The sequence below is a fragment of the Hypomesus nipponensis genome, chromosome 11 (genome assembly GCF_054491055.1).
Source record: "Hypomesus nipponensis isolate SF chromosome 11, ASM5449105v1, whole genome shotgun sequence".
NCBI classification, from domain to species: Eukaryota; Metazoa; Chordata; class Actinopteri; order Osmeriformes; family Osmeridae; genus Hypomesus; species Hypomesus nipponensis.
The window spans coordinates 5,338,456-5,363,422 of NC_140371.1; the positions used below are offsets into that span (position 1 = coordinate 5,338,456).

The 24,967-nt window shown below is 48.4% G+C and overlaps 2 protein-coding genes and 1 pseudogene across 2 annotated transcripts; all 3 read right to left on the reverse strand.

Moving 5' to 3' along the window:
- Positions 1-13,487: 13,487 nt before the first annotated feature.
- Positions 13,488-14,856, reverse strand: LOC146267870 (histone H1 pseudogene; annotated as a pseudogene).
- A 1,338-nt stretch (positions 14,857-16,194) lies between these two features.
- Positions 16,195-17,118, reverse strand: LOC146267871 (histone H2B). Its single transcript, XM_084709504.1, has one exon. The coding sequence runs from the start codon at positions 16,940-16,942 to the stop codon at positions 16,568-16,570; it is 375 nt and encodes a 124-aa protein (XP_084565630.1). The 5' UTR covers positions 16,943-17,118; the 3' UTR covers positions 16,195-16,567.
- Positions 17,119-17,767: 649 nt separating this feature from the next.
- Positions 17,768-18,181, reverse strand: LOC146267872 (histone H4). Its single transcript, XM_084709506.1, has one exon. It carries the CDS (start codon positions 18,135-18,137, stop codon positions 17,826-17,828), a length of 312 nt encoding a protein of 103 aa, XP_084565632.1. The 5' UTR covers positions 18,138-18,181; the 3' UTR covers positions 17,768-17,825.
- Between the last annotated feature and the right edge of the window lie 6,786 nt (positions 18,182-24,967).

Consider the following 24,967-nt stretch of genomic DNA (forward strand, 5'->3'; position numbering starts at 1 on the left):
GATGGTTGCTATGTGAACGATGCCTGGTTTGTTTACATTCCAAACATACAAACATTCCAAACTTGCTTTCATATCAAACACATTACATCACGTGAACATACAAACGTTTCAAGTTAGATTAACCCAATACATAAAACACATTATGGACAGAATAAAAACATATTATGGGCAGAACACTCCCCGTCTGGCATTTAATGCCACTAAAGATTCAACAGTCCTCGCTTGACCTTTGACCTTCCTTAGGCAGAAGCAGGATGACCTCAGTAATGGGCCTGAAGAATGTCTTTACTTTATCTTGTGATGCAGTCTTTATTTCAACCTTTCTAACCCTTTTGTCACTGCTTGGAAAGACGGCAGTGACCAGACCCATAGGCCACTCATTGCGGGGGGACTGACTCTCTTTCAGCAACACAATGTCCCCGGGCTGCAGATTTCGTGTTGTTGTGTGCCATTTGCGCCTTGGCTGAAGAGTGTGGAGGTATTCATTCCTCCATCGCTTCCAGAACTCATTTGCCAGGGCCTGCACCTGTCTCCACTGACACTTGAATAAGTCCTTTTCGGTGAAAGTGCCGGCTGGAGCAGACACCCCTGGTTTTTGAGTCAACAGCATAGCAGGAGTCAGCAGCACTGGTGACGAGGGGTCAGAGGAGACTGGAACTAATGGCCTTGCGTTCATTATGGCACACACCTCTGCCATCAAGGTACACAGCACTTCATGAGTCAGGTCCTTTAGCTTTCTTTGCAGGAGCATGGAGTCGAGTATCCTGCGGGCTATGCCGATCATGCGCTCCCATACGCCTCCCATGTGAGATGCATGTGGCGGGTTAAACTCCCACACACAGCCGTTCTCGTGAAGGTGTTTCAGAGTCCTGACCTGGTCTGGGTTGTCCGGTCTCATGCCCAGTTCAGCACTGGCCCCGATGAAGTTCGTACCTCGATCTGATTTCAGCTGCTTTGCTGGCCCTCTCAGGGCAAAAAACCTTCTCAAGGCATTGATGCAGCTGGGTGAGTCCATGTTTTCAATGAGCTCTATGTGCACAGCCCTGGTGCACATGCATGTGAAGAGTATAGCCCACCGCTTACTGTGAGCTGCACCGCCTCTGGTGCGTCGGGTGACCACGTTCCAGGGGCCAAACACATCCAGCCCTACGTTTGTGAATGGCGGAGATGAGCTCAGACGTTCCGGGGGGAGGTCAGCCATCTTCTGGACCTCGAACTTCCCTCTTAACTTGCAGCAGGTGACGCAGTGGTGGATGACTGAGCCTATCAGTCTCTTGCCTGCAACGACCCACAGGCCAGCAGCTCTCACAGCACCCTCTGTAAAGTGTCGTCCTTGGTGCTGCACTTTTGTGTGGTGGTGGCTCACCATTAACTTTGTCACATGACATTTTGGGAGAATGATGGGGTTTCTCACCTCAGGCTCAACAGATGCATGTTTCAGACGACCGCCTATTTTCAACATGCCGTCGCACACGACAGGATCGAGGTTCCGGATTGTGCTTGACTTGGAAATTGTCCTTTTTTCTTGTAGTGCTGCATACTCTTCTGGATAAGCATCCCTCTGGACAGACATGAGTATGACTCGTTTTGCCGCATCTAGCTCCTCTGGAGTGCGTGTTTTTTTGCACAGGTGCCATCCTTTACAAACATTCGGACAGTCTGACCTGAATGATGTGGCTTGGTGGATTAAGCAAGAGACAGCTCTCAGCAATGACTCCCAAGTGGAGAAGCGCTGGAACCGCTCTGAGGTGAGTTTAACTTCACTTAGGTGAGTGGCGAGCGCTGTCAGCTGAGGCCTCAAGTCTGTGTCTGTTTCAGGATCTACTAACTGAAAGGGGTCCTGATTTTCAGGCTGGTGTGGCTTGTATAGGAACTCTGGTCCTGTAAACCACATGGTGTTGGTGAGTTGTGATGCAGGCACTGACCTGGTGGCCAGATCTGCTGGATTTTGTTCCGTAGGTACATAGTGCCACTGCTGAGGGGATGTGGTTTGTCGGATGCGGTGAACGCGGTTGTGCACATACACGTAGAACCGCTTAGACTCGTTGTGTATATATCCCAAAACTACCTTGCTGTCACAGAAAAACTTCACTGCATCTGGCTTGTGGTCGAGCTCCTCCAGGATCAGTTCAGCCATTTCTACTGCCAGCACAGCGCCACACAGCTCAAGGCGAGGGATGGTTGGTTCTGGTTGAGGAGCCAGTTTTGCTTTTCCAAGCACAAAGCCCACTCTACACTGCCCATCTGTTGTGATGACTCTCAGGTAAGCCACTGCGCCGATGGCCCAGCAAGAAGCATCTGAAAAAAGACACAGTTCAGTGTGTATGGTGTTAGAGAAGGACTGCTGTGTGTATGAGCGAGGGATATGGAGGCTGCTCAGATCTTGCAGTGATTTTCTCCATGTTTCCCACTTGTTCAGCTTGTCTGCAGGAAGTTTAGCGTCCCAGTCGTGGACCTCTGTGGAGAGTTCTCGCAGCAGTGCACGCCCCTTGATGGTCACAGGTGCGGCGAAACCCAGCGGGTCAAAAAGACTGTTGACTGTGGATAGGACTCCACGGCGGGTAAACGGTTTGCCGCTGACGGCGACCTTGAATGTAAAGGTGTCAGAGTCAATGTCCCAGCACAACCCCAGGCTTCTTTGCATTGGCAAAGCTCCGTCTTCCAGGCCCAAGTCTTTCAGGCCTGCAGCCAGGTCTTCAGGTGGGAAGGCTTGCATTACTGTGACACTGTTTGAGGCTATCTTATGCAGTTTGAGGTTTGACTCTGCCAGCGATGCTTGAGTGCGCCTGAGTAGATCAATGGCCTCAGACTCAGACGGCAGTGAGACGAGCCCGTCATCCACATAAAAGTGTCTCTCCACGAAGTGGCGTGAGTCGGATCCATACCTCTGTTCGCCTTCCTGGGCCGCTTTCCGAAGTCCATATATAGCCACCGCGGGTGACGGGCTGTTGCCGAACACATGCACTCGCATGCGGTACTCCACCACCTCCTTCGTCAGGTCGTTGTCCTTGTGCCAGAGAAATCTTAAGTAGTCTCTGTGATCTTCTCTCACAAAGAAGCCATAGAACATTTGTTGGATGTCAGCTGTCAGTGCAATGAGTTCTTTTCTGAATCTGATCAGTACTCCGAGGAGGGAGTTGTTCAAATCAGGGCCAGTGAGCAGGACACTATTGAGAGAGAGGCCGTCTTCTTGTGCACTCGAGTCAAACACAACTCTAATCTGACCCGGCTTTTGGGGGTGGTACACCCCGAAAATGGGTAAGTACCAACACTCTGCATTCTCCTGAAGGGGGGCTGCTTGTTCTGCGTGTTTGTTTGCAAAGAGTTTTTCCATAAAACTAACAAACTGTTCTTTCATTTTAGGTTTTTTGTTCAGTGTGCGCCGCAAGGAGTGTAGACGAGAGAGGGCCAGAGCACGGTTGTTTGGGAGGTGTGGCCTGGGTGACCTGAATGGCAGGGGAGCAATCCAGCTGTTTTGTTCATCTCTTTTGAATTCTGTGAGCATGACATTCAAGAATGTCTCATCTTCGAAAGACAGAGCGTGTTTGTTGTCATTTGCTGTTCTCATGAACACGTCGAGTCCAAGCTTGTCCTCAGGGCGCACGTTGGTGAGAGAGTGGCTGGAAAGGTCATGTCTTTGCTCCCCGCCGTAGCTTGCCTTGTCTTTGACGTGTATGTGATTTTGACACGGTGTCAGGTACGATGGACGTCCGTTCTGCAGGACATTTGTCTTGAAGACAGTAACAGTGGGCTTGCGGGCATTGTCAATGCAAACTTCCCCAACTATGACCCACCCCAAGTCCAAGCGCTGGGCAAAAGGTGCATTGTTAGGGCCATTAATCTGTTGTCTCACTTTATGAACACGGATAAGGTCTCTCCCTAATAAAATGAGAATCTGTGCTTCAGGGTCAAGTTCTGGGATATGAGGAGCAACAGGCCTCAGGTGAGTGTGGGAAAGAGCAACCTCTGCTGTGGGGATTTCTGACCTGTTGCTCATGATCTCATTGCACTCAATAAGTGGGGGCAAATCCAGACACACTGGGCCGTCGACTGCTTCTATTTGGAAACCGACTGCTTTCCTCCCAGCCATTTCAGTGGTACCAGCACAGGTCCTCAGCAGGTAAGGTGCAGGGTTACCGCGGATGCCGAAGAGCTGGAAAAACTCAGACCTGGCAAGCGAGCGGTTGCTCTGGTCATCAATGATGGCGTACATCTTCACAGCACGTTGTCTTTCGCCTCGTGGGAAGACCTGCACCAGGCATATCTTTGCACAGGATCGAGCCGGGAGACCATCTCCGCAGACCTCTGTACACCTGGAAGTCACCTCTGACCGGAAGCTGTGTTGCTGTTCTGTGTATGGCCCCGTCACAGGAAACGCTGCTGGTGACCGGGTGGTGTCTGGATGCATGGTTGTGCAGTGTTCCTCACTTCCACACTCGTTGCATTTCAGCTTCACTGGACATTCCTTGGCCATGTGAACAGCAGAGCAGCACCTAAAACATCTTCTATATTGTTTTAGTAACCTTTTACGTTCTGTGAGCGGCTTCATTATAAAACCTCTGCATCTTTCCAGAGGATGCGGCTTGTCATGAAGTGGACAGTTCTTAGTTGGATCCTTTACTTCTCTCTCGGCTCTGTAAGTCAGGTGTACATTATCTGTTGCTGCCACGTCGGTTTTGTGAACAGATATGGCGGTCCTCACACTCTCCTGTCTCCCTGTAGCCCTTTCATTGCGGTGATGATTGTAGCTGTTGTTGGTTAGGATAAAGCTGGGGTCATTCCTGGCCTTTGCCTCGCAGCGGACAAAGTCAACGAAGAAGGAGAATGGGGGATAGCAGACTTTGTGCTGTTCTTTATATCTTGAGCCAGTAGACAGCCATTTATCTTGTAGGTTCTGTGGCAGCTTTTCGACTATGGGGTTGATTCCCTGTGGCGTGTCGAGGTAACTGAGGCCAGGTAAGTACCCATCTGTTTGGGCTGAGAGCAGCTCCAGGAGCAGGTCACTAAACTCTCTCAGCTTGGAGTTTTCTCTTGAACTGAGGCGAGGGAAACAGTCCAGCCGCTTGAATAGTGCACTCTCTATCACTTCCGGGGTGGCATAGCACTCTTGAAGTCTTGTCCAAGACAACTGCAGTGCAGCTTGGGGATTAGAGATATACACCGCTCGGATTCTTTTAACATGGTCTGAAGACTCCTTTCCCAGCCATTTAATGAGCAAGTCTAGCTCTTCACTGGCTGTTAACTCTAGGCCCTGAGTAGCATTAAAAAAGGAGGACTGCCATGCTCTAAAACTTTCAGGCTTATCGTCAAATGTATTTAGCCCTGTAGTAACTAACTCCCTGCGGGCCAGATACTTAGCAAAGTCCATCATGTCAGGAGCCCGATTGACAGGAGAAGGGCTCTTTGTGGCATTCCTAGCTGAATGGTCTTGGAAGACTACACGCTTGTCTTGCTGCTGATAGACTCTGGATGAAGAGTCAGAGTATGAGGTGGGGCATCGAGGTAAATGGGGCTGGTGCTCTGACTCAGAGGTGTGTCTTGATGGTGGTGACTCTTTGAGACTGAGAGGAGATCTGTCTGGAAGGGGAGCGTTGGGGTTGAGGCTGGCCTGTGCATGCTGTGCCACATACGCCTCCGTCCGCTGCTGTACCTCCAGTAGTGTTAAGGCGCTCTTGTGGCTGAGCATGTTATCATACTCCATCTCAGCTGCCGCCTCTAACACCTCAGCCTCTGCATTGGCAGCAGCCGCTGTCTTTTCAAGTTCCAGTGCTTGCAGGTTCGCTTCCAGTGTAGCCTTTTCCAGGTCCAATCTAGCTCTCTGTATCTTTAATTCTAGCTCCTGCTGTGAGAACGCTGCTCTGGCGCGCGCGGCTTCAGCTGTGCCTCTGGCTCTCGCTGCTGCGCCGGTTACTGAGCACTTTGAGGCAGACGAGTCCCTGGATCCTGACACTGATGGTGCATTTTCTGCTGCTTGGGTCTCCATGGTTAGCATAAATCTTTATGATGGTATTGACTTTTCACTGTACTGTTCTCTCTACGTGTTGTGCTTCCTAGCGTCAACATAGATTCAACAGCGAGCCAAACTCCTTTTTCAAGAGCCAGGAAAATGAGCCTCTTGCTCCTTTATTGACTATTAGTCATTGACAACATTGAAATGGAGTGAAACTACAAAATAAAAAGAGAAAGTAGAATAATGCTTAGTTATAAAATACATACATAACTGATATTACTAGCTCTAAGCTAGAAAACATAACGTAACATATGCGACAGTAGTATTTAGCAATTGTAGCGATTGAGTTTGACTACAACATCCAAATCATCATCAAGGTTACAATATAACTCATTGTATTTAACTTAATGTACATATTACGATCGTTTAAAACTTAGTCATTGCTTTCTTTAAGATTCACACAACGGATTGAAAATACATAAAATTGTTATTTTGCTCTGTGACAGTTGATAGTTGCTATGTGAACGATGCCTGGTTTGTTTACATTCCAAACATACAAACATTCCAAACTTGCTTTCATATCAAACACATTACATCACGTGAACATACAAACGTTTCAAGTTAGATTAACCCAATACATAAAACACATTATGGACAGAATAAAAACATATTATGGGCAGAACAGTGACCTATGCTTTTTTGTAAAGCTCTCTCTTGGAAGTCGCTTTGGATAAAAGCGTCTGCTAAATGAATACATGTAAATGTCTCTTATTGTACAGACAAATGTGTCGTCCCACGTCATTCCCTTTGAAGTCATGATGGTGTATCACGCCTGAAAAGGCTCTGATTGCTGAGTTGACCATGGATCCTTTTCTTGTTAATTGTAGGCTAACGTTTCAATGTGCGTCAGTCCATTTGCTGATTTGGACAACGTTTTTCCCCTCTCTTTCAAACCATCTCCCCTTCCATCATAACTTTTTCTTCTCCATGTCCTAAACTCCTCTCTTACCTCCGGCACCTTCCCCTTTGCCTTCGAACAGGCCAGAGTTACCCCTCTACTCAAAAAACCCTCCTTTAACCCTGCCGTCCTCCAGAACTACAGACTGGTATCACTGTTACCCTTCTTTTCTAAAACAATTGAACGTGCTGTATCTAACCAACTGTCTAACTTTATCTCTCAGAACAACCTGCTTGACCCCAACCAATCGGGCTTCAAGACTGGCCACTCCACAGACTGCCCTCCTTTCAGTCACCACTGCCCTCCAGTCTGCCAGAGCGGCTTCAAGGTCATCTGTCGAAAAATTTAAATAGTAGAGTAGAATAAACTGGTTTAAATAAGCCTAAATACAAAACTTTCTAACTAGTAACCAGTATAGCAACCATGACAGTTTCCTGCTAGCACACGTGGCTATCTCTAAAATTTAAGGTCGGCATAGCGACGGACGCGTCCTTGCTTCGGAACGGCATTGTGACATCAGGTAGGACACTATTTGGCCCTAGGACACTATTTGGCCTGACAGCACCTAGGAATAATTTGCTGGACCTGATGTTTGTTTCCTCCAGGATCACAATGACTCTTAAAGACGTGTTGCTCTTGTTAGCTGTAACTGATTTAAAACTCTGTACTTGCTGTGAAATATGCTTACTGTTGCTTGCTTTTCTACAGGTACACTCCTGCACTTTTAAAAATGTTGTTTCAGGTTCATGTTGTTTAATTGTAAGTTGTTTAACTACATGCTCTTATGATTCTACCCTTTGGCACTTATTTTTGTTTTTTCACAATGTATGCTTCATGTTGGGCAATGTTGGGGATATCTCGGTGTTATGATCAGTGACCTATGCACTTTTGTAAAAGCTCTCTCTTGGAAGTCGCTTTGGATAAAAGCGTCTGCTAAATGAATAAATGTAAATATACTTCGGACAAGCCCATTTTAGATTTGCGCCAGGCACAGTCATTTATCATTTAGTGTTTCTGTACCAAGTCATCACACTCAGCACAAAACCAATCTGAGGGGATACATTTCCCACAACAGATGACAGCTTCTTTCACGTGACAGTGATTGCATGTCATCTTGACACTATTCTCAGCTGAAAGTAAATTGTCAAGGTTCTGTGGCCTCACCGTGTCCTCTTTCTGCCTTTGATTCCAACTGGACAATGGTGGCTGCTGAACAAAATCTTGCGAATCAATGTTCTCTGAGTCCTGTAGGTCCTCAAGCTGCTGCATATTAAAATGTTCAAAAGGGAGGAGAAAAAGAATAATACCATAACTCCAACATTGCCACAACACACTGTTGAAATACAGCATTTGGAACAAAAGACTAATCATGTTCTAGATGTTGGCCATGGTCTAATGCAGGGGTTCACAACCTTTTTTGGACTACCGACCAGTATGCATATTTGAAATATTTTCACAACCCGGTAGCATGTCCAATTCAGCCAACTCGCTCAGGTATGGTTCAGGTTTAAACTACAATGTTATAGCCTAATCATTTACTATAGGGAGTACTGTACCCCCCTATTTTGGGTTTTAATTTGCCTCCAGGAGGCCACCCAACAACTTCCTTCTGCCACCCCATTGCCACCCCGAATGAAAATCTCTAGATCTGCCCCTGCGCTTTTGGGGGCATATTTTCAGTTAGCTGATGGTAGATACTGTTTGAATTGCGATTCCATTTGAAAAATAATGCCGGTGACAACGTGGTTAGAATAGCTTGTCTTAAAGGGGTTCAGCTTGTTTCATATTAAATGGACCAATCTGCAACCGACTCAAGCAAGCACATCGAAATTGTACCCTCTCTAGTTTTTGTTACATTTTGTTTAGATAAGGGGGAGGGGGGGGGGGGCTCCCTCCATATCCACCTCGAGATGCGTTGTAGAGCAGATCTGACACCGCGAATACAGACGTTTATTATCATTATTATTTTTTATTATTATTAAGAGGCCCCTGATTGGTCGAGGCCCAGGTAAGCCCGTGCATTAAGGCGCCACTGCTTACGGACTTCGGAAGTTTAACGTAAGAAATGAATATATATGATGTAATTTCTTTGTAATCATCTAAAATAATGCTAAGTGTATGGGTATTTTTCCAAGTAGGCCAATGACTGGTCGATACGTGCGATGCAGTGAGTGGACAACGCGCCGTGTTTTGAGTGGGCCGCGTGCCGTTTACTGAGTGGGCCGGTCTGACAGCAAAACTCCCGGGCCACTTTTCCCACCCGGTCGGTCCCTGCTTCGGACTACTGAGAGAAAAAGCAGTTAAAGTAGTGTAACCCTTCTTATTCACGTATTTTAAATACGCCTCCGTGTATCTTATATGGACTGGGAAGAAGGAATACAATAATTTGTGAAATTGTACTGTTAACTACAGACAAAGCAGAAGCTACTTTACCTCTTCTGTATTGAGATGTAAAATCTATCTGCACTCCTGAGTCCATCTTCCAATTCCATCAACTACAAATCACTCATCATTGAGTTGAAAGAGCAGACAGACAAATGGGCAGATGCAAATACAACAATCTGGCGGTGAGTGAATAGCATACCAGGGTATGTCACCGCAAGTTATTGGGAAGCTGGACTGCAGGTGTGGACATTTTACAGGATGGACTAGATCACTGGAGCCTGGAGATGTGCACAAACAAAAGCAAACAGAGAGACAGAAACAGAAAGACAGGGAGAGCCTGGCAAAGTGGATGTAGAGGGCATAACACAGGTAGACAGAGGTAGGTGGACACAGATATACACAGGTACTTCCTGACAAATTGTTAATTATTGTAAGGCAAGAATATGGTGAGGTAATGATATTATTTCCAGAAAATGTGTGAATTAAGCTGTAAAGAAAGGAACAGAAAATACAATACAATAAATGTCATACCTCGTCTATACTTGCAGTGTAGCAAGCTATGAGATGTAAAAGGGACCATGCCAGAAAAGATAAACCTTGGTCTGAGTCCAGTGAATGTGCACCGGTTCATGACCTTGCATGACATACTCCATGACATGCAACCTTAGACTAGCGAGCATAGTGTATTATTTTTTCAGTTTTTATTTCCATCTAAGTTTACACAAACACATAATTTAATGTGGCAGGAAGGTGCATACAATAAACACACGGAAAAAAGTTGAATGTATAAATGAAGTAAAAAAGTGTAATACTAAAGAGCTAACAATATGTAAGATATAAAAAATATATAAATATCAAATGTTGTGGTGGATGGACTTGGTAAATGGAGAAATGGTTAAGAAAAAAGGGATGTGTAAATCTTTTGCACAGCCAAGAGGTATTGAAAGGACCTACAGCCCTCAACTGACACTAGACAGCTCAACAGTAGCTTTGGGATATTATAAGATACTAACATTGGTCTTAAGAGTTTGCCTTCTCAATACAAAACGCCCACCATCATTTCTAACGTTATTAACATCTCATCCAGGTTCACCATGGCTGTGATTATTTTCAGGTTTGCGATAATAACACTGATGTAGGCGCGTCAACAATCTTCCATTTTATATGTACAAAGTCAATACATACACACACTGATTTCAAGCGTGGATTGTTTCATGGGAGGTTTATAAAAGTACAAGATTGACGCTGTCATGAAAAGATGATAGAAATGAAGCAAATCAAATAGCAAAGATTGGTCTAGGCCACAGAGATAGACAGAGACTCTTCCTCCTCCTCCTCCTCCTCCTCATCCCACCAGGTATCCTAGGGGAGACAACGGAATTTAGGGGGGATACTTACAATCAGTATCATCACCATCATTAACTTCTTCTCTGTTGGAAACCCAAGCACATGACAGTCCACTTGACTCCATTCTTCTTTTTGTGAGTAAGATGCATATGTCTCCAGTGAACACACCTGTTGGCAGTCTCCTGATCCGGTTGTGGAGCTCCCGATGCTCCTGATGATTTTTTGTGTTGTGTGAGGTCAGGCCGCTGCTGTGACACAGAGAGCCGTCCAGGTTGAAAACAGGAAAGAGTTTACTCAAAAAATCATGTTGTTCCTCTCGCCTGCACACCAGCTAAGCTGGAGGGGCAACAGAACACATCCAGTATACCATATCATCTGAGAATGTCTGACTGTCCCACATTTGGCGATATAACCAACGAACAACTCGCATCTAGGGCCCACAAGAACCTCGAGTGTTGTCATCTCGCTACACCTGATCCACCAGCCATGCTGAGGACAGAATGAGCAAAAGATGAGGAGGAAACGTCCAACAGATAATATCTCACAAATGGTGAAGGCGACGACCAAGACGCTGCTTCACAAATCTCCTCCACTCCTACACCCTTGAGGATGGCGGCTGAGGCTGCCACTCCTCGGGTGGAATGAGCCCGAATGCCAGGTGGCACGGGACATCTCATAGACTCGTACGCAAGACCAATAGCCGTGCAGAGCCAGTGAGAAAGTCTCTGTTTGGAGAGTGGCAAACCAGTCCTCGATCCACCGTAGCAGATCAGTAACTGGGGAGAAGATCTGATGCTTGCTGTGCATTCCAGATAGCGCGAGAGAGCGCGCACTGGACACATCCTATGTAAGCGTCTTTCCTCCTCTCCGCTGTGCGGAGGCCTAATGGTACTACTACATGAGCCGCCGCCATCGACCCCAACAGGGACGTCACCGACAGCGCGGTGATGGTGCGTGATACCCGGAACGCACGGAGAGCTATCGAAATAGCCTCTCTCCGTGGTGCCGACAGTCTGGCTCTCATCCCAACAGTGTCCAAATGGATACCTAGGTAGGTAAACTGTTGAGCGGGCCATGGAGCGCTCTTCTCCCAGTTGACAGCGAACCCCAACTGGCTGAGCTGACTCACCAGTGAGGTCGCGTCCTGGATAGCTCTGTCCGGAGACTGGGACTGGAACTAGCAGGTCGTCGAGGTTAGCTAGAATGCGTATTCCTCTCCGCCGTAACGGTTATAGAGCTGCTTCCATGCATTTGGAGAAAGTTTGAGGGGCCAGCGCGTATTCCAATGGCAGGCGCGTGTACTCGTACTTCTTCCCTTTGAAGGCAAAACGCAGAAATCTCCTGTGCTTCAGTATGATAGGCACATGGAAATACGCGTCCTTCAGATCTATGCTGATCCCAAAGTCGTTCCGCTGTACACAAAACAGCAAACGCTTTATCGTCAGCATGCGAAAGGGCTGTCTGGCCACACTCTCGTTGAGCACCCTCAGGTCTAGAATCGGCCTCATCCCCCCGTTTTTCTTGGGAACCAGAAAACAAGGGGAGTAGAGACCCGAGTTCACCTGGTCTCTGGGAACCGGGATCACTGTCCCTTTGGTCAGCAAACTCGCTATATCCTTCTGGAGCCCGAGTGCCTTCAGCGGGCAAGACAAACGCGTCACGGTGAGCATGACACTCACCACTCTGCATAACGCAGAGAGAGCGGGTGTGCGTTTAGCTGCGGACTGTGCCACAGCCGGTCCTGACAAGCCCTCGCTTGTCATTGCAGCATTGAGCAGGGCAGACTTGTCCGCCTCTGTCATGGCAGTGAGAGATAACCACAGGAGGCGATGAACAACCGCGCAGTTGCGCCATCCTGGCAACCCACGATGTCTCCGCGGCCGACAGTCCCTCAGGTCTTTCCGTGGAAAGTTTCGAGACCGCCGCCATCAAAAGGGCAGCGTTTCCAGAGGCAGCTGCTGCCTGCGCACCCCAGACATAAGCCTTATCTGCCAGAGAGGCAGTGAGCTTGTCCCGGGGGGGACGGCAGGGTCGTCTTCCACACCGTCATCCAGGTGCTCGCCCCTGGCACCAAGTACTCCACGAGGGACGGTTCCAAGGGCGGGGGACCCAATTTGACAGCCTCTTCCAGCCCGTTCACGCTCGTGAACAGGAGAAGCGCCTTGACTGGCGCGTTCGCCGTCAACGGCGCATCCCATGAACCATGCACATAATAAGCCAATTTTGGCATAGTGGGGCATAAGGGCTTTGAGGCTTTCATGCATTTACCATAGGGGCCAAAATCCCACGGGTCCTCTTCCTCCACAGGAGTAGAGGCCGGCAGGGGAACGCCCATGATTTCAGCTGCCTTTGCTATGGCAGCAGGGAAGTCTGCTCTGTGAGACAACGCAGAGGAGACGGGAGGGGCGGGAGCCGGCTCCTCGTCATCCTCTGAGGCTGCGCCCTTTTACCTCAGAGAAGTGCAGGGGGGGTTGAGCACAACGTGCCTGGGAAGAAAGCCTCCACAGGAGGTTACTGCCCAGACGTGGCTCTTCTACCTGGAAGAACTTGTGACGCCTCTGTCTCTCCTTTCAAGAGAGACTAGCGCACTCTACAGTCCGGGGATTTCACCAAACCGTCTCTGGCATGCCGAGGTACCATACACAAGAAGCTAAATTCGTGGTGGTCTCCCTCAGCTTCCAGATGATGGCACCTGCACTGAGCTCTTAAAAGAGCTTTATGCGGCAGAGGTGACATGGAAAAATTCATACTCTTTCAAATGTTTAATCAAATTCAGAACAAAGCTGAATTTTTGAAGGAGAAACACAGGGAGACAGCTGTCACCCCTTTACATAGGGCCCCTGTGTGAGTGACAGGTGCGGATACATTTTGATCTTCAGTCATTAGCTGCACTAGGCAGCGGGTAAACCAATAGGAGCAGAGCTCCCCTATGGGGCGGAGCTCCACGAAATAGAACTCGTCTGGGTGAATACTCAATTTTGACTGGCTGGAGCGGGATGTTCGTTGTTTTATTAAAAACAGCACGACTGGAGCTCATCACGTATCACAGTTCAATTTGACTGCGCATCCACTTGGATTATCAGTAAACGCGTTAAACCATTAACATGTGCATCCGGACCCTACAATCCACTTTATCTTGTGCCTCATCTTGAAAAGGAAGTTGCCCCTAACGAGTCCCTGCTCTCATGGTGGCAGCCACCACTTACTCTGTTTGGCTCGTGTGAAACTATGCTGAAGCAGTCCCCAAAAGTATTTTCTAAATCGTTTGTTGATCATCAACCCAACCAGTCAACGAGGACGCTTCTGAGACAGAACCATACAGACCCGATTTAGCTTAAGTCTGAGACCAAGCTAATTTAAGGTGCAACAGACGTGGCCTGTAATAAAGTTCCAAAGTGTACAAGTTAGCTGAGCGATGAAACACCAACATGTCTGTGAACGTGTTTGGTACATGGGCTAACAACATGGACATGGGCTTTTCAGGAGAGAGGTGGTTGGCTCTTAAAAGAGCCTTTTTTAAATATTTGTGATACCGTCACAGACGCGGACTATGGTTTACTTCTTCTTAGGCGCCGCTTTCTTTGCCTTGGCCGCCTTGGGCTTGGCGGCTTTAGGCTTGGCTGCCTTAGCTGCCTTCTTGGGGCTCTTGGCCACCGTTTTCTTGGGTGTTGCGGGCTTCTTCACCTTCTTGGGGCTCTTGGTTGCCTTCTTGGCAGCCGCGGGTTTCTTAGCCTTCTTGGGTGACTTCTTGGCAGCCGCGGGCTTCTTCGCAGCGACCTTCTTGGGCGACTTTTTAGCAACTGCGGGTTTCTTGGCGGCTGCCTTTTTGACTTTCGCAGCGGCGACCTTCTTCACGGGCTTCTTTGCCTTGGTCTCCGCCTCCTTGTTGATCTTAAAAGAGCCAGAAGCGCCGGTTCCTTTGGTCTGGACCAAGGTTCCTTTGGTGACGAGGCTCTTCACTGCGATCTTGACGCGGGAGTTGTTCTTCTCTACGTCGTAACCACCGGCCGCCAGGGCTTTCTTGACCGCTGCCAGGGACACGCCGCTTCTCTCCTTGGAAGCGGACACGGCCTTGACGATCAGCTCGCCGACGCTGGGTCCAGCCTTCTTGGGCTTGGCTGCCGCTTTCTTCTTGGGTGCCTTGGCCGGAGCGGGAGCGGGAGCTGGAGCGACTTCTGCCATGTTTAAAACACTCGTGGGACGTGTGAAATTTGAATGTGCGACGCTGCTCTCTGCTGTTGAGTAGCACTGCGGCGATCAGAGGGCTGGGCTTAAATACGACATGAGAACTGTGTAGACTCAACCCCGGCCCGGCTTTTCTCCTTGCTGCTATCTGTCCGCAAGTTTGTGTTTTCTTCCGGTGAAGAACGGGCTAAAAATCCCTGTTGCAGTTGTTCTGCGATCTAAAAGTAAATCAGGCCGCAAACAGCCTTTTTAACGTTCAAAACAAGACGGTATGTGGACCGAAGGCACTCTGTGTTTTGTTGTGGCCGGCTCAAATCATTGCCGTTGGCCTCGCTGAAGGAGCTGTGCGCACCTTGTTGTCTGTGCCATTTGCCCCCAATAGTGTCTAAAATTGCTGGCGTTGACAACGAGCAAACGTTTTCTAGTGAAACAAATGATCTGCCGAAAAAAATAACTGCTTTAGAATACACAGCTGGGGTACGAGGGACTTTAAAAGGGGTCTCTTATGGGGGATACAAAACACAGTGTGTGGCTGTGGACGTCGGGGAAATCTTGGTGTCCCTATCGCTCTCCTTCCCCTAACTCAAATCATAAACGTCGTTGTACTTGTATTTAGATATTTTCCTCTTTCCATTCGCACCTCTCCACCAAAGGACTGACTCTGAAGTTGCGCGCCCGATGACATTGCAGCCACGAGACAAACTACACAGCTGCAACAGTGGTGCCAACGACACATGATTACTAATAATAAAACATTTAAAAAAACACAGCCATTGTTAAGCATGCACTCATTAATATGTACATGGAAAAAGTGATCGGTGAAATGCAAATGTCTCGGTAATTCATATCTACATTTAGTCATTTTGCAGACGCTCTTATCCAGAGCGACTTACAATAAGTACAGTACAGTCATATCCAATTCCCTCAAGATCGTCTTCAATAACCTAGGCTACACAGGCACGTACTGTAGGCTAAAGACCATGTGAAGATTATTGTTGAGGAAATTAGACGTTAGTATATTGCACGGTAGTATAGTATTTGTGTTCATCATACATTGTTATCGAGATGTTTTGCTGTGCTTAAACTATTGAGACAGTGATCCAAGCGTTTTCACCGCGCCTGGTGACTGAGGTGGTACTACGGCAATACTGGCAAACGACACACTTGGGGTTCTGCAGCAGCCTACTACTCAAGTTCCATTTGTACGTGGCTTTGGGTAAAAACGTCTAAATCAGCAAATGGACTGACGCACATTGAAACGTTAGCCTACAAATAACAAGAAAAGGATCCATGGTCAACTCAGCAATCAGAGCCTTTTCAGGCGTGATACACCATCATGACTTCAAAGGGAATGACGTGGGACGACACATTTGTCTGTACAATAAGAGTACATTTACATTTATTCATTTAGCAGACGCTTTTATCCAAAGCGACTTCCAAGAGAGAGCTTTACAAAAAAGCATAGGTCACTGATCATAAGAAAACGAGATTGTCCCAAACATTGCAAGTAGCCAAAGCATGAAGCATACATTGTGAAAAAGCTAAACAGGTGCCAAAAGGGAAGACCCATAGTCTACCCCAGAGTAGACTACAGCAACTTGTCCTGGTTCACATTGATATCTGTGCTTCTTGATAAAATACACCAATACATTCGAACAAGTGCGATGGACTTTCCTCAATTGCAAGACACAAGTGGGTGGCTCTTAAAAGAGCCTTTGTGATGAATTTGGGGTGACGCCCGTTTACTTGGAACTGGTGTACTTGGTCACTGCCTTGGTGCCCTCGGACACGGCGTGCTTGGCCAGCTCACCGGGGAGCAGAAGGCGGACAGCAGTCTGGATCTCCCTGGAGGTGATGGTTGATCGCTTGTTATAATGAGCCAGGCGAGACGATTCCCCGGCAATACGCTCGAAAATGTCGTTGACAAAGGAATTCATGATTCCCATGGCCTTGGAGGAGATACCGGTGTCGGGGTGGACCTGCTTCAGTACCTTGTACACGTAGATGGCATAGCTCTCCTTCCTTGACTTTCTGCGCTTCTTGCCGCCCTTCGCGGCAGTCTTGGAAACGGCTTTCTTGGAGCCCTTCTTGGGCGCGGACTTTGCAGGCTCAGGCATTGTCAGTGTCGTTGCTCCTCAGAAACGAATGATGACTAGAGTGGCAGGTTACCCCGTATATATAGTGGGAGACATGCAAATGTGAAGGCACGCCTCCTGCTTGTAGCTGCATACAGTTGGGAAACGACTTTTGAAAGCTATTCTGAAATCTACTGCGTATGTCTGGGATTTACCAACCCCCTTACCCTTTCAGTAATCATAAACTGACAGTCATGATTACTTAAAGGAAATATTTGAAAACATTTTTACACTTCAATGTACCTTTTACACTACAAAGAATCAAGCTCGGAAATTAAGCCAAACTCCCTGGGCAGTTTACCGCCTAGTTTAACCAGAAACACGTGGTTATTGACGTCAGAAGTTTCGTTTTGGTGCAGTCCCACGCGAGCCCCGCATGCATCCAGGGCTGAGTCAGTGTTATCTTCAACAGTTTTAATAAAGCATTAACTGAGCAGATGCTAATATCTAAATTCACGCACAGTACAGACTGATACATCTCGGTCAAACGCTCTCGCCCTGTTCGGCAGATATAACTCATTTATAGATGCCAAAGCCCAAGTAGCCTATCAAACAGCTGAAGCCTGAATATTTAACCCCTTTACAAAACCATTGGCTCAAATGATTCGGATAAGCCATGATCACCGACATAAATTTGAACGAAACTTTTACAGTAATTGTCAGTATATTTGATGTGTTCAAATGCGCCACAAAAATGGGGACTAAACTGGACTCATCAACAAATATATAATTAATTTCAAAAGGTTCCACTCAATTTTGACACCCTACACCAATAATATGGAAATAAAGTCTCTGATGTGTATCATGTGGGTGGCTCTTAAAAGAGCCTTTGTTTAAAATTCGGTCGGATTAACTACTTGATAGCTTAACCGCCAAAGCCGTACAGAGTACGTCCCTGGCGCTTCAGAGCGTAGACCACGTCCATGGCGGTCACGGTCTTCCTTTTAGCATGCTCGGTGTAGGTCACGGCATCACGGATGACGTTCTCCAGGAACACCTTAAGTACACCGCGTGTCTCTTCGTAGATCAAGCCTGAAATACGCTTCACGCCACCGCGGCGAGCCAGGCGGCGGATGGCGGGCTTGGTAATGCCCTGGATGTTATCACGGAGAACCTTGCGATGACGCTTGGCGCCTCCTTTGCCGAGTCCTTTACCTCCTTTGCCTCTTCCTGACATGATGATACCGCTACGTAGTTTTCAATGTTGGTAATAGTCTTGCTTGAACAGCGCCGGGAAGCTTATGTTGAGTAAGCGGACGTGAAGGAGGCCAGTTCTTTACTTGGAGGGCGTTGCAATGGGAGGGAACTTAAGTCAAAGAGGGATAAGATAGGCTACAAGTCCACATTTATATTTTAAGTTGTATTCATTTATCAGAGATATGTAGACGTCCTTGTACATATTATTATTTATTTGACATCTGATAAGCACCTGGCTTGAGACACTTCAGACCAGATAGCTAAAACAGGCTTATAATCGTAATTTGAACGATTTCTGGCGATGGAGGACGTCGATTTTTATGAAACGCTTTAAAACTTTTCTACAACTCTTAATTCATTGTTGATGATAGTCACTTTCCCGTTCTCCCTCTGCTCCAGCTCTTCTCTCTCAGCTTCAAGCACGTCCACCAGCCGGCCGTCTTCTCTCTCCATCTTCCATGAAAACGTCACCAAGTCTGGGAACAGGTCACTGGCCTGACACAGCACGCTGATCCTCCCATTGCTTTGATGCGTAAATGCTGGGTAGATGGTCATGTCAAGTGCCTGCCCATTAATAGGACACACCTTGACCACTCCACCCACTACAGGATTTATAAATCTCTAGCACACAACTCCAACACGGATGACCAACTCACATATGATTTTATTACAAAGTTAGATCTAAAACAATAAAAATCACTTTCCAAATGACAACCACCCAACACAAGGTATAGAGTCTTTCCTTAATCAACAACGATACCAGCAACAACGATTTCCCCAAAGCGTCCAATCCACGGAGTGGCACGCAGTCCCGAGCAGCAACGCCGGCCAAAGCTACGTCCACAGGCGATGACAGCTGGCAGTCGAGAACGTTGGGCGTGGTGTCCGTCTTTCGCAGTCTCGGGAGGTGTTACGGAGAGCGTGGTAGAAGGCCCAACTTCCCTGTGGCCCTTTTCCAGCAGCGTTTAGAAGACAGGTTTTCTCGTGCCGATCCCCAGGGAAAGAATGACATACATCAGTCAGCATGCCTGGCGAACCCCCCTCACAAACAACCATTGCAGTATTATATCAGAACACAGCCAATCCAACACTCCCTATCTAAATTGGCCACAGGTGTATCCAATAAACAATTATCTAGGGTTCGTCCTGGCCTGTGACACTCCCCCCCCTTTATCTATAGTCGTCCCGACTATACCTACTACCCAACCACCCACGCATGGTCTCTCAATCGCAGTGGGCGCTGTCTGTTCTCCCTGTTTGACCTACGAACTGGCCCCACCCCTTCCCCATCAACCAACCTTAGGGGAGCAGCGGGCTCTAGTCTGACGGGAGGCATGATAGGAAGGCAGGGTGGGTACCAAGTGTAATTCTCCCAATCCGGTTTCAGGATAGGCTCGGGCAGTTCAGTTGCAGGTGGGCAGGAGGTTGTTGGGTCTTCAACTGGTTGAGGTCTGTGGACTTTATATGGACATGGTCGTAAATGATTCCGATGAATTGTGCAAACCAGCCCTCCCCCTTCAGGCCGGATACGCAGGACTGGACATCCAGGGCGCAATGGCCCCAAGACGACATAAGGTTGAGGCTGCCATCTCGGAGCAAGTTTACCCTGGTCGCGTCGTCTGAAGTTGCGCAGGAGAACTCGCTCACCTGACAACAATGGAAGGTCCCTTGCTCGCTTATCATACCTCCGCTTGTCCCGTTCCTGTTGATGACTGGCCCTTTCCCCAACCAGACTATAGGCTCTGCGTAGTTGGTCGTGGTGATGCCTCACCCAGCCATCCAGGTCCATTCGTAGTGCAGGGACCTCTACACCTGAAATCACATCCACAGGAAGACGGGCATGCCTGCCACACATTACAAAGAATGGTGTAAGCCTAGTGCTATTATGTTCAGTATTATTATATGCCTGAAGCAGCATAGGCAACTGCTCAGGCCAGGACCTTTGCTGTTCCTGTTCTAGGGACCCAAGGAGAGAGAGATCAAGGTCTGGTTGAAACGCTCACAGGCGCCATTCCCCTGTGGTCGATATGGGGTAGTACGAATCTTTGCACAACCATAGAGCTGACAAAACTGAGCTACCAGTGCAGACTCAAATGTTGCCCCCCGATCAGACAGAATCCGCTCTGGACAACCCCAGTGTTGTACTACCGCGGACCAGATAGCTTTTACAGTAGTCTCTGCAGTCTGATCCTTGGTGGGGACAGCCCAGCCATATCTAGAAAATAGATCTGTCATGACAAGCAGGTAAGGGTAAGAGTCACCAGGCCGACCCAGACATAGGTAGTCAATGGCCAACACTTCCAACGGATAGCCAGTAGTGATCGGCACCAGGGGTGCCCTTACCTCTGGTCCCGATTTGCTCTGCACACATTGGGTGCATTCACTGATCCAGTCTCGCACATTGCTCCCCAGACGAGGCCAATAGAATCCTCGCCGCAAGGCAGCTTCGGTGCGTCCAGCACCCAGATGTCCGAGCGAAACATGATACTTCTCCCACAAACCTTTGGTAGCAGTGTTGGGCACCAGGATCTGCCAACTCCAGGCGCCTTCAACTTTATCCCAGACCTTACGACAAAGGGTCCCATTCCTGTTAGTTATACGGTCCCATTCCTTCCACCATCGTTTTTCCTCCGGATGAACACCTTGCTGAATCCCTACTTTGGGCCTCTCCCCTTGACTGACTTTCTGGGACAACGATCGAAGGTGTGGATCCAGTTGTTGAATCTGCCCCCAATTAGGCTCCATGTCGGTTAATTCTGCCGGTGGCACCCCTTCAGGCATCGTTTGGCTCAGACAAACCTGTCCCTCTGTGCTAGGGAGCCGGGAGAGAAGATCTGCATTCTGATTTGTGCGACCAGGGCGGTACTTGACTTGGAATTGAAAGTTAGCGAGTTGGGCCACCCATCGTTGCTCCACTACCCCAAGCTTTGCAGTGTGGAGGTGGACCAGGGGGTTGTTATCGGTATATACTATAAAGTCTGCCCCCCACAAGTAATCTCGAAACTTCTCTGTTACCGCCCAATAAAGGGCAAGCAGCTCGAGTTTAAAAGAACTGTAATTCTGGTCATTCTTCTCAGTAGGCGAGAGGCTCCGGCTCGCATAGGCTATAACCCTCTCCTTATCATCTTGAACTTGGGACAGGACTGCCCCTAGACCCCCCAGGCTGGCATCGGTGTAAACAACAAATGGCTTACTAAAGTCTGCGTATGCCAGGATCGGAGCACTTAACAGGGCAGTCTTTAGTTGGTCAAACGCTTGTTGACATTCCGGGGTCCAAACCACTGAACGACTCTTCTTCCCCAGGGTCGCAGTCCCAGCCAGCAAGCTATTAAGGGGGCCAGCAATCCTGGAGAAGGAGGGAATGAAACGTCGGTAGTAGCCAGCAAATCCAAGAAATGAACGCACCTGTGTAGTGGTTTCTGGTTGTGGCCAGTCACGTACTGCTGCTATTTTCCCAGGATCTGTGGACACCCCTGCTCTACTCACCACATGGCCCAAATAATTTACCTCCCTTTGAAGGAACCGGCACTTCTTGGGTTGCAATTTTAGTCCATGTTTGGCAAGTCTCTGAAACACTTTCTCAAGATGTCCAATATGGGTTTCAAAGTCAGGTGAATAAATAATGACATCTAAATAAATCAACAAGAAGTCATTTACCTTATCTCCCAAACACTTTTGCATGAGTCGCTGGAATGTGGCGGGGGCATTACAGAGTCCAAAAGGCATTCGATTGAACTCAAAAAGCCCCACCGGCGTGGTGAATGCAGTCTTTTCCCTGTCGAGAGGATTCACTTCTACCTGCCAGTAGCCGCTGGCCAGATCGAGAGTCGAGTACCAGGCGGCTTCTTTGAGGCAGGTAAGGGATTCCTCGATGCGAGGGAGTGGATATGCATCCTTGTGGGTCAAGGCATTAAGCCGGCGATAGTCCACACAGAACCTCCAGGTCCCATCCTTTTTCTTTACCAGAACTACTGGTGCAGCCCAGGGGCTGGAACTGTCCTGTATGACTCCAGACTCCAACATGCCAGCCAGCAGTCCTCTGAGCTCTACATAAAGGCTAGGTGGAATTGGTCTATATCGTTCTCGACTTGGAGGGGCAGTGCCCGTAGGAATATGGTGCAAAACAGCGGCACTCTTACCAAAATCCTCCTCATGAGCAGAGAATACACATGACCAGTGGGTGAGTAGAGTTTCTAACCTTAGCTGTTGTTCTGACTCCAGACCCTCTACTGGAGGAAGGTCCACCAGGGGGTGTCCATCTGGCTGTAACTGGATTGTCTGTACATCCACCTCTACCTCCCCTTGGGGCGTGGCATGTAGAACAAGATCTTTCTCTCCACAAATCTGAGTAGGCTCCAAGAAGGTTACTGTGGCGAGCGGACGACGCCTAGGAAGGTCAAGGGGATAAGGATTTAGGTTTAGCAGTCGTAGGGGCAACTTTCCCCCTTGGACCCTCACAACAGAGCGAGCAACCTGCCAAGCCGTTCCCTTTCCTGGATCCTCCACCAGGGCATAGTAGTCTCGGGAGGGGCCACAGCCGACAACTCGAGCCCATAGTAATTTCTCACAGCTAACTGGGACTCTGTTTGGATCACTCTTGGTCAGGCGTGCGGTGCCGGGTTCCTGTTCTGGGTCATCGTTCTGCATCACTTTCCTGCACACAGCAAAAGCCTTCTGCCACTCCTTCCCAGCAGCTGCCCCCACCATTACGCTAAACGCTGAGGTGCTCTGGGTGACACCTTGGAACAGTTCCTTCCAACAATGGGTAATAACGTTCATTCCCAAAATTCCCTGGTCTGACCCTAGACAATCATCCTTGACTATAACTACCCCCTTCCCTGGGACTTTTACCCATCCCACTGAAAAGTCAATAAGAGCGTAGCCCACATAGGGAATGCCTAACCCATTAGCAGCCTTTAGTGTTAACCAGCTGAGTTCTGCAGTATCCTGCATAGGTAGGTGTCCCAGCCATTTTTTGAAGAAACTAAGGCTAAACATTGTTACTTGTGACCCTGTGTCTAATAAGCAGGGCAGCTTTATCCCACTAACCTCAACTTCCACCAGAGGGCAGTTCCCTACAACAACAGACTTCTCAGGGCATACCTCTGTCCTGGCGCCTGCATCCCCGACCACCTGCCCTACAGTGGTCGGGGGCTCCTGTTTAAAGGGGCATGCTCCTCTTGCTGGGTTGGGCAGAAACGTTGAACATGACCAGGCCGTCCACACTTCAAACAGATCGGTCTGCCTTGTCGATCCCACTGAAAAGCAGGCCGTCTGCTACTGGAAAGGGGGACGTATTGACCGCCGGTCACATATCCCCTCGGTTCCTCTCTGGATTGTTGGGGGGCGGTAGCCTGTTGTCGAAGTTCTCTTATAAGGGTTTCGGCCATAGAATCCAATTGTTCCTTCATTTCTTGTCTGATTTCGGTACGTATTCTCTCTTTCCACTGGTCCAGGTCTGCTGTGGTAAGGGGGACTAGGACAGTGTCCATAAGAGGCGCAGTCGTGCGACAGACCTGGTAGTTGCCTCCTTCCATCTCTTTAGCCAGTGACTCTGCTTCGGTCATTACCTGGTCAAATGTCATTCCTGGTTGCCGTCGCACATACTTTTGCAGCTCCTGTTTCAGGGCACCTTCTTTAAGACCCTTTATGAACTGGTCCCGCAGTGTAGATTCTTCCTTAGCGGAACCATCTGGCTCTGCTTGAAGCCATCGGCCAAAAGATTCCCGTGTACGTAGGAGGAAATCTCCCAGTGACTCCTCACTTCCCTGGTTACAATCGAAAAACCTTGAACGGAGAGTTGGCGGCGGAGTAAGGCTTCCAAACCAGTCCTGTAATGCAGTCCATAAACAAAGGTGAATTTCTCTGAGCCTGATTAAATAACATGGTTTCTCTCTTTGCACGACCATCCAATGCACCCATAATGAAATCAATTTGTTGCCGTTCGGTCAGTCCTTGTGCCCGCAGGATAGCCTCCATTTGTGCCCGCCACTCCCCAAACCTAACTCCACTACTCTCAGCCGTGAATTTAGGGACCCAAGGAGAACACATAAACCAGGGCATAGCTACTGCTGCTAGCTGAGGTGGTGGCCCTGCCCCAGAGGCGCTGGAGCCCTCCCCTGAGGTTGACATGGTTAACCGTGTAGGAGAAGTGTGCTTAAGAGAATTATCCTGCCGACTACGCCAAAAATGTCAAGTGCCTGCCCATTAATAGGACACACCTTGACCACTCCACCCACTACAGGATTTATAAATCTCTAGCACACAACTCCAACACGGATGACCAACTCACATATGATTTTATTACAAAGTTAGATCTAAAACAATAAAAATCACTTTCCAAATGACAACCACCCAACACAAGGTATAGAGTCTTTCCTTAATCAACAACGATACCAGCAACAACGATTTCCCCAAAGCGTCCAATCCACGGAGTGGCACGCAGTCCCGAGCAGCAACGCCGGCCAAAGCTACGTCCACAGGCGATGACAGCTGGCAGTCGAGAACTTTGGGCGTGGTGTCCGTCTTTCGCAGTCTCGGGAGGTGTTACGGAGAGCGTGGTAGAAGGCCCAACTTCCCTGTGGCCCTTTTCCAGCAGCGTTTAGAAGACAGGTTTTCTCGTGCCGATCTCCAGGGAAAGAATGACATACATCAGTCAGCATGCCTGGCGAACCCCCCTCACAAACAACCATTGCAGTATTATATCAGAACACAGCCAATCCAACACTCCCTATCTAAATTGGCCACAGGTGTATCCAATAAACAATTATCTAGGGTTCGTCCTGGCCTGTGACAGTCACTTTCGGTATT

Coding starts and splice junctions, on each gene's coding strand:
- LOC146267871 (XM_084709504.1), bottom strand. CDS start 16,942: ATGCCTGAGCCTGCAAAGTCCGCGCCCAAGAAGGGCTCCAAGAAAGCC.
- LOC146267872 (XM_084709506.1), bottom strand. CDS start 18,137: ATGTCAGGAAGAGGCAAAGGAGGTAAAGGACTCGGCAAAGGAGGCGCC.